General features: G+C 48.5%; 1 protein-coding gene and 1 non-coding gene across 3 annotated transcripts in view; one reads left to right on the forward strand and one right to left on the reverse strand.

The window, feature by feature from the left end:
* Window positions 1-15: 15 nt before the first annotated feature.
* The window catches only part of STK40 (serine/threonine kinase 40), a 28238-nt gene continuing 12581 nt past the window's right edge, over window positions 16-15672 (reverse strand). For both annotated transcript variants that reach the window (XM_048501151.1, XM_048501152.1), the window contains exons 2-11: window positions 14878-14991; window positions 13795-13880; window positions 12544-12687; window positions 10913-11140; window positions 10018-10070; window positions 8272-8387; window positions 6993-7137; window positions 6686-6805; window positions 4544-4628; window positions 16-3251 (exon numbers count right to left, since the gene is read on the reverse strand). In XM_048501151.1, the coding sequence (XP_048357108.1) occupies window positions 3033-3251; window positions 4544-4628; window positions 6686-6805; window positions 6993-7137; window positions 8272-8387; window positions 10018-10070; window positions 10913-11140; window positions 12544-12687; window positions 13795-13880; window positions 14878-14991 (1310 nt within the window). In that variant the 3' untranslated portion in view covers window positions 16-3032. The remainder of the gene's footprint in view (window positions 3252-4543; window positions 4629-6685; window positions 6806-6992; window positions 7138-8271; window positions 8388-10017; window positions 10071-10912; window positions 11141-12543; window positions 12688-13794; window positions 13881-14877; window positions 14992-15672) is intronic.
* TRNAT-GGU lies at window positions 5335-5409 on the forward strand. The gene has a single exon. It is a non-coding gene; the product is annotated as a tRNA-Thr (tRNA).

Below are 15672 nucleotides of genomic sequence, written 5' to 3' on the forward strand. Positions count from 1 at the left end.
TCGACACTGTGCAGATTTAATTCTACATTATGAAATTTTATTGCTGACATGCAGGAATAGTTGGATGTAATACAAAAATAGGTCTCTGTACAAATTCTCTTTGCATTTTTTTTTTTTACAATAGGATCTTTGTCTCCGGTCTGTCGTCTAACTTGTAATCCACCAAAAACAAAACCCCGTAGCTCATGCTGACTTTCCGTGCCACTTCGTGCCTCCTCTCCCTCTATTCCTTTCCACCTTTTTTCCAGTTTACTTTTTTATCACAATGTCAAAGATGGGTAGATCACTCGGTTTTGCACAGTCCGTGACGTATTGCTATCTTTTGAGGAACCGGGAAGAGCAAGACACATACAGCCAGCTACATTTAGGGATTGGACGAGTTAAATAGAAGATGAGGAAATGTAGGTTGTAATGCCTGGGGAGGGGGGAGCAGAGAGTCCGTGAGGGAAACAGAGAACCTGAACTCAAATGGCTGAAATTTATCCAAAAAACCCTCTGACTCTCAAAAGTGTATACGCCGAAAACCTTGTTGGTCTCTATGGGGCTACTGGTCTCTTGCTAAGATGGAGGCGCCAGCCTGCATCCAAAGCTGCCCTCCCTCCTCAGCAGCCACATTGATCTGATCCCACCCTTGCTTGGCCAACACTGTCAGGACCAAGCAGTAAATTACAGGTGTCAAACTCGCAGCCCTCCAGATGTTATGGACTACAGTTCCCATCATCTCCTGCCAGCTGGCAGGGGATGATGGGAACTTTAGTCCATAACATCTGGAGGGCCACGAGTTTGACACCTATGCGAGATGCCTCCAAAGCTCATTCTCATCACAGGTTTAGCACTAATGAGGCCAATTTAATATCAGGCTCACACCATACTTGATCCAGCTGGCAAAGTATACTAATATGCAGCTCGCTCTTGAGCAAGAGTTGGCTACTAGCCTGCTGGGGAGAATCTCCTCTGTTTTGGGAGAGGGCATTCCAGTACCACAAGGGCGAGTGACGGAAGCAGAGAATAAACCATCAAGGCCTCCAGCCCCCTTCAGTCCTAGAACAGGCTTCGTTTACTGGGGGGTGACGGGCCAAAGCTGCTGCTTCTTCTCCCCATACCCTGCCTCGCCCCACCAGGAAAAGGTTTTAGAGTTCTTTGATCCTGGTTCCATGCTGGTTTCAAAAAACAAAGAAAACACTTGATGCCTAGTGCTTCCGAAGCAATCCAACCGCAGCCAAATCTATATGCCAATGCACTGCTTGAGCCTCCCTGACTCAGCCTAGCCCAGAGCTAGCCCTAAACCTCCCAAGCCCAGCACAGGCATTGTGGCAAGAACAACTAAAGCGAGGGGGGGAGGGTTCCTATCCCATGCAGCCTCTGCCTTTACCCCTGATGGCATGCAGTGCAGCAGAGGAGGCAGCCTGTCATATAACACCTTAGTAGAAGATAGGTTTTTATTACAAGGTCTCTAAGCCTCAGCTATTGGAGTTTTTTCCAGGGTTCACATTAGAAGAAAAACATTCCTGCATGCTAAAGCCAGTCAGACCAGATGCAGGCTGCCAATGGCTGGCTCCCCTCCCACCGCCAATGTTTAATGCTGCCGTGTCTGGCCCCGGACACCCCTGGCCCCAAAAAATCTCTCATCTGTCCTGCTCCCTTGCCCGGTCTGAGCCAGCACAGCTGCTTTTGCTACTCTGTCCCTGGAGGGATCCAGCACCACAGCCAGGTGCAAACACGGAAGAAAAACAAAAAGGTCAGAGGTTACGATAACTGGGTTTAAAGAGAGCATGGTGCAGACAGGGCAAAAGCGCTCCCTTGCAGTGCAAAATGGGGTGCTAGTAGGAAGTGCTACTTTGCAAGGGTCACCACCCAGTCAGTGCAAACGAGGCTCTGGGCCTGTGCAAAGTGCTCAAGGAGAGCTTTTTGGCTTTGTCTGCATCATCTTTAAATCAGGTCGAAAGTTTGGGGGGGGGGGGGGGGGGCTGGCGCAGCGCAGGCCCAAAGAGTTGCCTGCAAGCAGTTTACCTGGCAAGAGAGGCATCCAGTTCCCAGAATGGGACTCACAAGTGAGCAGGCTGGTTTGGTGCGTGACCTGCCAGGCACAAGGCTGTTGGGGAGTTTCCTCCCTCGAAAGTGGGAGTGCCCGGACAAGGCAACCGTGGCAAGAAAAAGCATCACACAAGCAGTGGAGAGCAGCTGGCCTTTCTGAATTCAAGACACGTAAGGGGCGGGGAGGGAAGGGAAGACGGAGAAAACTTTTCACATTATCATAAATTTACCCCTTCGGCCATACCATTGTGGTAGGCAGCAGCAGAATTAATGCAATGTTAATTGCACCTTCCATAAGCTATTGATTAGAGAAAAAACAACCCCAACATAAAGTCAGAAGTCCCAAAAGAAGTAAGTGGCTAGAAAGGGGAGGAGCTCCAGAAAAAGTGGAATTTAACAACCCCGGGGCAGAGTTTGCGTGCAACGCTCCTTGCACTCACAGGGCTGATGTAAAGAGGACCCGTTGGCAGAGTCTGGGGTCACACAGGGCTCTGAAACCAACGTTTGTAGGAAAGTATATTTAAACCAGGTGTTAAATTAAAAATAGAACAATCAGGAAGGGCAGGGGGAGGCTTCTAAGAAATAGTTTGTTTAATGAAACCCAGAGGGGAGAAGGGGAAAAATGACTAAGCTTATTCAAACCATCCGGAGCTGAGATGCAACCCCGTGTCCTTTCTGCAGTCCCACATTTGCGTCTGAAAAGAAGCTCGCTCTGGTACCTGTTGCCAAAACACGCTCCGTTCAGTCCAGTCCAGAGAACAGTGTGGTTAAAAAAAGACAGAGGTAGATTTCAGAGTCACGTTTAAAAGCAGAGTTGCTGTCTAGGCCTGGACTTGAAGTCTGAGTCAGCCGTCCTCTCCCGGACAGCTTCGCTTTGCTCTGCTAGCGCTCGGAAAGCAGAGGAAGACTTGCTACATTATTGGTGACTCCTCGGCACGTGGCTATCACTGTCGCGCCACATCAGGCGGGTGGAGGACAACCCTCGCGGTGCTGAGGAGCTACTTCCGCAGGTAGCGCTGTGCCAGGATGGCTGCGTCAAGGGGGTTCATTGGCTGAGCATCGTGGCCCAGGCGGCGCACCGGCGGAATATTCCCGAACTGCCGCTTTTGGAGGAAGCCCTTGGCCTCGTGAAGCGTGTTCTTCTCCTCGGCCAGCATCAGCTGCTGCCTCATGTAGTTCTCAAACTCATACTGAGAGCACTCTTCGGTCACCTTGGCCTGAGGACAAAACAGATCCTTCAGATAACCCAGGAAGCAGAACCAGAAGGGAACCCAAAATGCCCCCCCCCCCCTGATGAACTCTTGCCCCCAAGAAGAAGAACAGTTTGGATTTATATCCCCCCTTTCTCTCTTGTAAGGAGACTCAAGGTGGCCTACAAGCTCCTTTCCCTTCCTCTGTCCACAACAAACACCCTGTGAGGTAGGTGGGGTGAGTGAGCTCCAAAGAACTGTGATTCGCCCAAGGTCATGCAGCTGGGTTGGAGTGCACAAGCTAATCTAGTTCACCAGATAAGCATCCACAGCTCAAGTGGCAGAGCGGGGACTCAAACCCGGTTCTCCAGATTAGAGTGCACCTACTCTTAACCATTACATCACGCTGGCAGCAAGGGTCTGTCACGCTGCTCATGAAACCAGGGGTTTGTTTAACCTGCTGGTACCCCCTCCATGTGCTTTATTCATCAGGTCCCTTAAAATTCCAGCTTTTAGAAGAGCACCATGTTTACCCCTTATGGAAGCAAGCTTTAGGGAAAAAAAGATTCAAGTGCTGAGGACTATTAGCTCCCATCGGAAACAATGGGGGATGGACTCCCTAAACCAAACCTCACCAAACCCGGTGAGGTTTGGTATCATCAGAAGAGTCTCCCAAAAAATCCCTGAAATTTTGGTGCTGCTAGCTTAAAATCTACGCCCCCTGCAGGCCAAAAACGGAAAAAACACTGAAAATACAAAATCCCCCACAAACAATTTTGTCGCCCACCACAAGGTGGCGCCGTGGGCAGCTGCCCACTTTGCCCAATGGGAGGAACGCCTCTGGTGTCCACCCTGCAGACACAGGATGTTTGACTTCCTTTTCCCAAAGCTCACCCCCTCCCTTGTAGATCCTTTTCCAGCCAGCAGTCACTTATGAACTCCGGTCTGCAGTTAGCTGTTCTGCTCAACCCACCAATGGCAAAAGCCTGCAAGATGAGTTCCCCTCCCAGGTCTGTTTTTATCCAGGAAGCAGAAGCCTTAAAGGCAGGTCTCTTGCCCACAGGGCTTAGGAAGCCAGTTTTGAAAGCAGTGTCCTGTGGGGACCAGAAGCCACAGGGAATGCTAAACAGCTAAGAATGGGATAGACCTGCTCCTCTACTTGCTCTGGGTTCAGCTAAAGGTAAAAGTTAGCAGGCGCCAATAAGGGGTCACTAAGTAAAATACAGAGTGGTTCAGCCTTTGCTGTGCCCAAGCAAACAGAATACGAGTTACCTGAGAAGAATCATCCCCCAGCACCCATCGATTACCCTGAGCCATACCTCATGTGCACTTTCTGGATTTGCCACCTGGTCATCGATATCTGGTACCACCTGCAAAGGTCCGCTCAGCAAGGACATTGACTGCCTGCAAAACAGGAAGGTGCAGAGACCAGAGGCCCATGAAACTCTTGCCCATCTGTTTCAGGTGCCCTCCAGCCACAGCAACACCATTTCTCACCAGTTCCACCCACAGCAGAGACATGCTGGCCAAGGCAAGGTATTAGAACACCCTAACGACAGTACAGTTTACCATCTCTCCCTGTTTGTCCCCAAACATAGCATGAACTCAAAGAAAACAACAATGACCCAGGCAACCAGAAACTGGTTTGACAGGTGGTAATAAATGTTATTTCATCTTAAAGGGTCTTAGGTCCAAGCCAGAGTGCACGGGTGTTACAATTGTTCTTTATCGAGAAAGAAAACAGACTGACAGCCATGCCATCCTAAGCAGAGTTATGCCTTCCCAGGTCCACTGCGGTTTAAACTAACTGCTGAATCAAAACTAGTCAACAGATGCAATTATCAGAGTCCTGGTTAATACAATGCAATGGTCGCCAACTTGTGATGCTAGGGAAGCTTAACTGCATCACAGACACCTGTGACAGAAGCTGGGAAGGGTCAGTGGGTTGATCTTGGACTTGCTGACAGAGGCTAGACTGCCTCCTCTCTGCATGTTCCCTGTGTGGCATCTTTGCTCTTTCCAGGAGAGTCCGCTGGATGTGTCCCCAAGTCTGGGGCACTGCTTGGGCTTTTCCAGCAGCTGTCCTGCCCCACCCCTTGACTGCAGAACAGGAAGGGCTGTGGCTCAGTGGTAGAGCCTCTGCTTGGTATGCAGAAGGCCCCAGGTTCAATCCCTGCCACCTCCAGTTAGAAAAGGATTGTAGAACAGCTTCCGAGAATAGGCAGGGCATTGACCCACCTGGCTTTCTGGGATGGCTGCAAAGCATAAATATTCTTCACAGCATTTGGGGTGACTCAAGTCTAGGTCACAGGGAGTATATGTATTTTAGAATTTTAAATCTAATTTATTTTGTTAATTATTGGATGTTACATGGTTTTCATTTCATTGTCACCAGCTGTAAGACTGACCAGCATATACCTATTTTAAATACATTTTTAGTTTTGCCTAGAAATGGTGCAATTCTGATGCGACAGACCAGCTCCTCTGCAATTATTGCTTCATTTTTTAAAAAAATATTTTATTGAGAGAATCAAAAAAATTTACAGGAAAACAAAAACCCCTACAACATCTTGGTAATCTATAAAAAAGAAAAGAAAAATAAGATAAAGAGACCCATCAATATCAATACTCAACTTCCAAAACAATACTTCAGGCCAGACTGATTCCAATTGTCTCTACTACTATGCATAGATTGAAGTCTGTATCAGCAGCTGGGTGACCTTGGGCGAGTCACAGCTTTTTGGAGCTCTCTCAGCCCCACCCACCTCACAGGGTGTTTGTTGGGGAGGGGGGGAAGGGAAAAGAGATTGTAAGCCCCTTTGAATCTCCTACAGGAGGGAAAGGGGGGTATAAATCCAAACTCCTCCTCCTCCTCTTCTTTTTCTTCAATACAGTCTGTATACAGTTAAACCAAGTTTGCCATTGCTTTTAAAAGCCCATGGTACTTTCAAAGTAGCATTTTTTTTACACTCTGAAGCCAAACAGGCTCATTTCTAAGACCCTGGCACTGCAGCACAGGTGAGCTGTGGGCTGAACCTTTCAGCAGAAGAAACCAGCTCTCTCCACTGTACCAGGGGCCTTCCTTGCTGGCTCCTTACATGGTTAAGCTACATACATCCAGGGGTAAACTGAGAAGGAAAAAAAAAGGGGGGGGAAGCTAGCTGCCTCCTTCCCTGGAAGGGGCTTGATTGCTGGCTCATTCCCTGCTCACTCAGGCTCCTTGGTTGGGGACGGTAGCCCATTGGCTGCGCTATCCAATTCATTGTGGTGGTATCCGTCGGGTTCTCCAGATAAAGGACCGCGAAGTTCTGATTATCCCTTGCCAGCATGATGCTGGCAGGGGATGATGGGAACTGTAGTCCATAACATCTGGAGGGCCATCCACCTACTGGGACTTTCTTCGGCGGCCTTAATGGCCAATCTGTCCCTGTACATAACCTCACTCCGTCTCCCCTACTTACCACGAGGCAATGATGGAACTGAGGGAGTCAAGCACCTCGGAGGCCGTCAGGCGCTGCTGAGGGTCCAAGACGAGCAGCTTCCGGATCAAGCAGACTGTGTTTTCCGAATAACTTCCATCTCTCGCTTTTCGCCAAAGGAAAAGTTTTCGCGGTCAGGCGCGCAAGGGACATTGGCGCCAGCGAAACCCCACTGAGGCCACCTGGAGCTAGGGCGGCTGAGTTTTTCACACCAGTTCAAGAAGAGAACCCCGACCCCCAGGGCAAGCCCACTGAGGTATACAAAGAACTTGGCGCCGCTTTCACTCACTCTGGGATGGTATATTCGGCAGCCTTGATTTTGCGGAAGAGCTCCTGAGGGATGCTGTCGTAGAAGGGGAACTGCCCGTACAGCATGGTGAAAAGGACCACACCCAGGGCCCACATGTCACTGGGCTTCCCGCGATAGGGCCGACCTGCGGGAACAGAAGGCGCCCTTGCAAATTAGCTGGGCTTGCAGAACTGCCTCTCTTATGCCTGTTTGGTAGTCAGTTTCACACTCCCTTGGCAGAAGTTACAGAAAGCCTCCTATAGAAAGTAAGCAGCAAGAACCATGCTCTTTGCTAAAGGAGGGAAAGGTGGCAGGAAGGGAAGGGAGCAGAAGGAACATCTTTGCCAGTTGCATAGCATCTCTGCTGGGGATTGTCCTTCCCCTTCCTGTTTCAGGTACCTTATAAATCTCAGGTGCGACCAGGGGAATCTTGGCCCTTGGCTTTTATTCCATGGCTAGTAAGCTGAACAGTGAACAGACGGCAACCAAAAAGTGCATTTGGGGCAGGTTCTGGACTTGTTGGCTAGGATCTGCCCCAAATGCACTTTTTGATTGCCTTTTCTGTTCACTGTTTTATGAAGGTCTCCTCCTTGCAATATGTTGTTTTGGGTTCTTTGGAAAGAAAAGCAGGGTACACTCACCAAATCATCAAGATGTTCCCTTTCCAGCTGCTCAAGGAAAGAAGGAAAACACTTTCCCAGCTCTGCCTCCCAGATGGGCCAGCAGCGAGCAGGTGGAAATTAAAGGGGACTCATGCTTCTTAAGATACACCAAATGGAATTAAGAATGCTATCATGCAGGGCTTGCTGCAGGCTGGCTAACAAGGACTCCATCCTCTCAAAACTATAGAAATGTCTTCTGAATTTGAAAGGCTGGGAGGACTCGGGATTAAATAGTGTCAGGGGTAGGGAACTCAGGAGCTTTCCAGATAGCTCAGGAACTGGCAATTCGTTTCAGCCTGTCAGCATGGCCAATTGGCCATGCTGGTAGGGGCTGATGGGAATTGTAGTTCCTGAACATCTGGAGAGCCGCAGGTTCCCTACCCCTGGTCAAGGTGAATAACGGGAGGAAAGGAAGGAGCTTCTAACTTTAAAATGACCCCAGGAGAAGGAAGATGCCTACAAGCGACCAGGGTCCCAAGCATCAGGTGGCACCACAAAAAAGTAATAAAGCAGAAGGACCTGCTGAGATCACAGGTGAAACAGAACAGTAGCCCTGGGGAAAAAAGGCTGGGGCTGCAAACGACCCTCAGCCCCACCAAAGATGACACAAAACTTACCACTGAGAACATCAGGACTAATGTAGGCTGGGCTCCCCCGCTGGTCCTTCAAGAGATCATCTTCGCTCACCAAGTGCTTGCCGAGGCAGAAGTTTGTGATAGTGATTCGGTGGGTCCTGAGAAGAACAAGGAGTGAATTGAGGGTGAGAAGACAGAGACCTCCCTCCTTTCATCTGGCCACTTAGCAAAGGAAAGCAAAAGAAAGTTTGGGAGACAGCTGAGGAAAGTTGGGGGCAGGGTAGCAGCTGAGTGCCAAGTTTGCCAGTGACACAATTATTCAGGATGGTCAAAATGAAACTGAGAATCTCTTCCAATTGGATGATGTTGCAGATGATGTTCAACATAGGTAGATGTAAGGTGAGACACACTAGACTAGATAGAACAACGTTCCTCCCCAGGTTGAAAAATGAGCCGATTGGGCCAGAACCTCCAAAACTAGGAGGAAAGATCTTGGAATCACAGTAAATAGCCCAATGAAAAGGACAACTCAGTGTGGCAGAGCAGCGAAAAGGGCAAACTCCATGCTGGAGATTATTAGGAAAGGGACTGAAAATAAAACTACCAATATTACAATATCCCTGTATAGAGCTATAGTATTGCCTCAATTGGTTATACTATGTGCAGTTCTGGTCATTGAATCTCAAAGAACACTGATGAGCTGGAAAAAGCACTAAAGAGGGCAACCAAGACTATTAAGGGGTCGCAGCAGCTATCCTATGAGGAAAGCTAGAGACTGGGATGTTTTAATTTAAGAAAAAAAGACAACTGGGATGGGGGTGATTGATAGAGGCTTGCGAAATTATGCATGGGACAGGGAGTAGATAGAGAACTCTTTCTCCCTTTCCCAGAAGACCAAACCTTGGGGGTATCCAGCTAAGAAGTGTACAGGCTAAGAATGGACAAAAGGAAGCATGCATGCATTCATTCATTCAACTTTTATACCGCCCACCCCAGGAGGGCTCTGGGCAGTGTACAACAACTAATATAATCTAAAATAACAAGAAGAGCATATTCAATAAATACATACAATATAATAAAATTAGAGCTCTAAATCTCACATTAAAACCATTTAAAACAGTGTATAAAACATCGCGTCCGGCAATCTAAAGGTCCCTCTGAGGAGGGAACAGAAAGGCCCAAGATGTAAAAGGCCACAGATGATAAAAAGGGAAGGAGGGGGCGCCATCAGCGGCTGGCTTCTCTAAAGGCCTGGTGGAACAGCTTGGTCTTACAGGCCCTGCAGAACTCTCCAAGGTCACGCAGGGCCTGGACAATTGGAGGAACAGCGTTCCACCAGGCAGGGGTCAGGGCTGTAAAGGCCCTGGCCCTAGTGGAGGTCAGCCGCATCATTTACTAAATGAGTGATTAAAATGGGGAATTCACCCCCAGAGGATGCAGTGATGGTCACAAGCATTGTTGGCTTCCAAAAGAGAGTAAAGAAGTTCATGGAGTACAGGTCTATCAGGATCAAATTTCTCAGCAGATGGGTGACATTCTCAGCACCTACTTTCAGTCCTTCCTGTTGTTTCTTGCCTAAAGCGCTTTGCCTTTTTCTATCCAAAAACAATAGTGCTGTACTTGGGACACAAACCAAAAGGTGGAAACTTTCCCTTGAAGCATCCAAAAGTACAGAACTGTCATTTCCATGAGCTCAAATATGGGAGTAGTGGAGGGGATGGTCCCAGACTGCCCCAAGCAGGAAATATCATCCCAGGGTGAAGAAACGGAATTCCAACATGAGCTCACCTTTTGTTCAGCACCATGTTGCCCAGCTTCAAGTCTCGATGCACAATGTTCTTCTGGAAAGGCAAAAGAACATTTAATTATTGGAGTAATAGGCATCTTGGCATGTCCCCGGGCACACACCGTTTCATCATGGGGTGTGTGTGTGTGTGTGTGCCGAGCGCCAGCCGGGGTGCCGCTCACCAGCTCAATTGTTTGCCGCAGCAGCAGGTTGGTCCCCCCCCCCCCCGGGGAGGCCGGGGAGGGCAGCAGCCTGTCTACTGCCACGGCACCCACCTGGACTGCCTGCAGCCAAGCCCCGCTCCCCCCCACCTCCCTGCAGGTTGGCTCCTGCCCTCCCCAGGCCCTGGAGAGTCAGCCTGAAGGGAGGCTGGTGGGGGGGGAGGCGGTGGGCAGCCCAGGTGGGCACCGTGGCAGCAGGTTGGCTCCTGGGCTGGCCTGCTGTCACGGCACCCGTCCAACCCACCCATTCTAGCCCGCCTGCCCGACCCCCGCCCTCCCTGCCGGTTCTTGTAAGTGGGGCACGAAGAGCCGATCATGCCCTCGGGCGCCATTTAGGCCCGGTATGCCACTGGGTGCTGGCCAACAATGTTCAGCTGATGCTCCAAGCCTTCTTCCCTGGTTACAAGCTACAGGAAATGGAATGAATGGCGACACACACCCCTCCCCCACTGCACTCATTTGGCACAACTGGATGCTGTAGTTTATGACCCTAGATCCTCTCAGCTACTGCACAGAGACATAGCTCTTAGGTTGCTGCTCGATACCAAGCCGCAAATCATTCCCTGGGACTCAGCATGCCGTTCATGGCTAATCCAGCCCCCACTTGTGCACCTCTAACGTGGATGCCACCTCACTTCCATGCTGAAAGTCCCCCTCCCCCAAGGGAGACAGGCACCTTATGCAAGGCCTCCACCACCCGCACGACGTCATAGAAGATGACCACCGTCTCCCGCTCGCTGAGGCGCTTCTCCTTGATAACGTAATGCTGGAGGTTGATGAGGTCGGCTGTCTTGTCGCTGAAGTCATGAGCACAGAGGCAGTCCAGCACCAGACAGATACGCTTCTTCATCTTGCGGACCATCCGGTTGGATTCCAGGTCCTCCACTAGCTCGCAAGCTCGGTCCTGTGAAGCCCCAGGGAGGAAGATGACAATTTAGCGAGGCGGCGTTACAGTTGTCATGGTGATATTTCTTTTATCTTGATGAGCCTGCAAATTGACCTGTTGCTTAGATTTACCTTTATCTTGGACAACTGGATCAGTTACAGAAAAAACGCTAGCTTAATTGTTTTTTAATTGCTGCTAATCTTGCTATATCAGCTGTACCTCATATGCATCTGCTGAGCGACTATTTGCCCTCAGGCTGCTTATCTCTTTTGTAGTGGCACATAACCAGATATCTAGACGTAAGCACATAAGAGTGATAATTCAGAGAAATCTAAGTGATATTTTTCTACAAATCTCTTGTGATTTCTATGGTTGGAAGTCCCAGAAGAAGAACAATTGAGATCTCTTGGTGAGATTTTGGGTAGCTTGGGCCTTTTTGATAATCCCTAAAAACAGTTAGACAAAAGCTGGAACCTGATTTGTTTAAGAACAAATTAGTTTTAGAACAGATTAGCTATAATCTGATCATGCAATGCTATGAAACCTGATAATTTTAGCATGCATTTCCATAGTTTTTGTGGGTTAATTTTTTAGGGCCTTTATTTCTGTTGTCCTGCTCAATAAGAATAATTTTGCCTTTTTTCAATAAAACACAATATTTTTAACATAGGTGTCCTGTCTGATTTGCTGGCAGTTCAAAAGAATAGACCTCATTTCTTAATTTTATATTATCAGAGGTAAAGGTTACAAATCTCTTCCAATATGATCAACCCTAGCGAATTATGTGTCTAATTAGATTTTTCACAGGCACAGTCTTGAAAATTGTTAGTGGAGTGTCTTCTACAGGGTGCAGGAGGCATTCCTATTGACCACTGGCTGACTGTTTCCCTGTGATCATCCAGGGCCAGCACCCCAGCCCTGGCCACCATCCCTGACAAATCATTGTGCGTTCCATCCCTACTGCTGCATAACAAACAGAACTTTTTTATATCAGTGGACTGTGTTACAGAGATGGTTTTTCTATCAGCATTTATGGTTGGACTTCTTGTAGATGACAGCTTGCATGTGCAGAATTTCTCTCACCCACCATTTCCCAAACATCAAGCCCAACAGAAGAGCTACCTGAATTTTGTTTAGTTCAAGCCTTGGTCAATTGTGACCATGTAGATACAGAACAGCATTTTATTGTTACAGTATAATTAATCACATAGCTGGGTACTAGAATCATTGCAAGCAACAACTAAAGATATGGGAGTTATTGATTGTTAGGGAAGCCGTGAAAAGGTTGTGCCTTTTGGGGAACATGTTTTAAAAGCCCACTGCTACCTGGCCCTATGTACAGCCAACACCAGTAAGATATACATACAGAACTTGGGCTGGCAGCTCCTCCCGAGTTCCTCCAAATGGCCCAAGGAAGTTACCTGGAAAAGGCCATGGTGGTGGACTACCCCATCCTGGTTGTGCAGGAGAGAGAGAAGGGAGTACTCCGTATGAAGCAGCATCTTGCCCTGACGTTCCTCCTGGGTTTCTGTGCCTTTGTCGTTCCTGTCCTCCAAGGTAAGGATCTTTTGGAATAGGAACAAAGAAAAAATATACATTCATAAGGCACCTACAAAGTACAAATCTCATGCCTGGAAAATTCCAGCAGGACACAGAATACTATCAAAAGGGTATCGTGATTATGTAAAAGCCGGTCTGTTGTTTCTGCTGGACTCTGGCAAGCAGAGAACAAGGGTGGGGGCACTTACCCCCCCCCCCACCATTTGGAGTACAGATGGTCGGGCGGGGGGGGGGGGGCCAACAGCTTAACGGCAGAGCACCTGGCCTGTATGCGTAAGCCCCCCCCCCCCCGCCTTTCAGCCACACTGCCTCAATGGTATTTTTAGGAAACTGAAAGTCACCCTGTGGCAGCAGGCCTCTGTAAGCAGATATGTGTGTGGAAGGGGATGTTTTTGGGTTCAACAGATGGACTGAGGTATCACTTTGATATATCCAGCAAACTAGTATGGGTGCGGGTGTGAATATATGTAAATATTTTGCTGGTAACTGCTGCACATATTTGGGATTTCAAAATCACATTTTTATTGTCATTTTATATTGTTAGCCTCTGGCTGGAACATACTAACTTAACTTAACACGACTTAACAGGATAGCAATCCATAATGAAACACAGGGATTTCAGAAGTAGGTGCTGGGAACCCAACACAGACACTACCAGTTAGAGAAGGCTGTAACACAGGGCTGGTGGGACTGTTGAATTGATGGCAGATTCACTTGTGCCAATAGAGTACATGTGCCCAAGGAAGAGAACTAATGGGGAAGGTGCTTCCCATAGGGCAGGGGTAGGGAACCTGCGGCTCTCCAGATGTTCAGGAACTACAATTCCCATCAGCCTCTGTCAGCATGGCCAATTGGCCATGCTGGTAGGGGCTGATGGGAATTGTAGTTCCTGAACATCTGGAGAGCCGCAGGTTCCCTACCCCTGCCATAGGGGATGCTGAGAGTGCCTGAAAAGACGGTGAGGCCTTGGCAGAGTCACACAGAACTCAGTCACTGCCTTCAGCCTCCTCTTTTTTCAACATTTTGTTTGCATGAGGAACAAACACAGCCGCCGATTGCAGCCACTTAGGAACTCCAACCAGCTGCTATTCACAGGCCAACGTTCTGCTCACCTTGAGCTGGTAAAAGTCATCCGTCCCATCTTTTCTTGCCAAACACTGGACGATGCTAGGCACCGGGGAGTTGCCCAAGCGAGGCCCTAGAAACGTAAAAGCAGAACTGCTTTGTTGAGGACTGAATGCCCCCGCTGTTACATCTGCTGGTTTGATCATCTACCCTGATCTCCTGTAGTTCCTCCTTTTGCCTGCCCAGCAGTGTCTTTCTGGAAGCCATGAGGAGCTCAACCACTGGGCAGCTGTAGTACACTCTCCCTGTCTTCTTTCCCTATGCTGGAATCCACTAGAGTCCAAAGAAATTGAAATAGTGGACACCTCCATGTACACCATAGCCTGGCACAAGGACCACACACACAGCAAAACTGCTTTTTTTCTGCATGTTATGTCCAAGGCTCTTCTGGTGGCTGCCAGCAGACTGCAACCCTAGCAACATGCTCCCTTAAAATGGCAGAAGTGACAAGGGGACCCGGTGGCTGAGACTGGGGATCATCTGCAGGCACACAACAATGTGACGGAAATGGGAAAAGCAAGTACTTATAGCCAGGACTGGAAATTTGCCGCAATTCCACGGGAAGCACAGAAAGTAAAGCTGGGCATAGCATACAACTTCCAGAACCCAGGGCTCTCTCTGTATTATTATTTTTAAAGCAAGTTTCTAATCTGCATCATTGGTGATAAATGCTTTGAAATGTTCACAGAGACTCTCTGGAGGCAGGGAAGCTTCTGTACTCTGCACAGCAGAAGCAGAATAAGTTATGCAATATGAAGCCAGGCAAATCGGATTCACCTGCACAAGTTATACAAGCTGCACAATGTTACTTTTTGGGAGGAAGCACACAGAGTGAATTATAGGCTACATCCCCCCTCTTATCAGGGTCTTTTGCATTGTTAATTTTTGAATGATATTCATAAAGTCTAACTTGCATTTTTGTTTCTACCACTGATGTTTTCAATAACTATAGGAGCTGCTTCAGAAGCTGAGAGTGGGAGGGGTATAATTTTTGCTCCCCACTCTAAACTAACAGACCAGCAATTCTTGGCTGTACTATGCTATGAGACACAAACTCCCTTTTTACTCACCAAGAATGAAAGGACCAGCCCTTTTGGCATTGTTGCTGGAAATCCCGCTGCAGAGAGCCTTAGCAGATGTTTCCCCACCTCCTCTGTCAGATGCCCGCCGCTTCATCCTGAGTTCTGGGAACAGAGAAAGCAGACAGATCACATATGAGGGAGCTCCTAGCCATCATGGACTTCCACCCAACAGCATGTGCACCTCTCTTGCGGGCTTAAATGATACTAGGCACTTCCTGCCACTCATTAGTGGTGGGGTGGGGGGCAGCACAGCCCTCCCATCTTTGTAGAAGAGGCTATCCAGATGTGCTCAAGAGAAACTTTAAGCCACAGAGGTACTCACTGGGTAGGAAGATCTGAGTAACTAAGATGTTCAGCAAGATCTAGCTGGGTCACCTTGTGTGAACTCCTCCATTTTTGAGCCATCTTGGCAACTAAAGGCTTGCCTTATTTTAAATTAAGAGGAGAGGTTCAGTCCCTCTGCTCTGCACTCCTTGCCTTCAAGACTGCTATTGTTGGGGGAAGGGCATCCTTATCTCCCCTGCCTCCCTCGAAGCTAACATCCCAGGGAAAGTGGAGAGAAGGAGAATGTCCCCAAGGAACTATCTATACCATCCAGGGACTACTTTTTGGATGCCAGACAGCAACCTGAGACTGCCCAAGGATGCTTGGAGAGAACCAAGCCACCTGCTTTTTCCACCTGCTCTGAGAAGGTGAATAATCAGACCTCAATTATTTCTTTGCACTTTTCAAAGAGCACTATACCTGCCAAGCACTTTTGGTCCCAAGATGCAATCCATCCCA

The sequence above is a fragment of the Sphaerodactylus townsendi genome, linkage group LG06 (assembly GCF_021028975.2).
Source record: "Sphaerodactylus townsendi isolate TG3544 linkage group LG06, MPM_Stown_v2.3, whole genome shotgun sequence".
NCBI classification, from domain to species: Eukaryota; Metazoa; Chordata; class Lepidosauria; order Squamata; family Sphaerodactylidae; genus Sphaerodactylus; species Sphaerodactylus townsendi.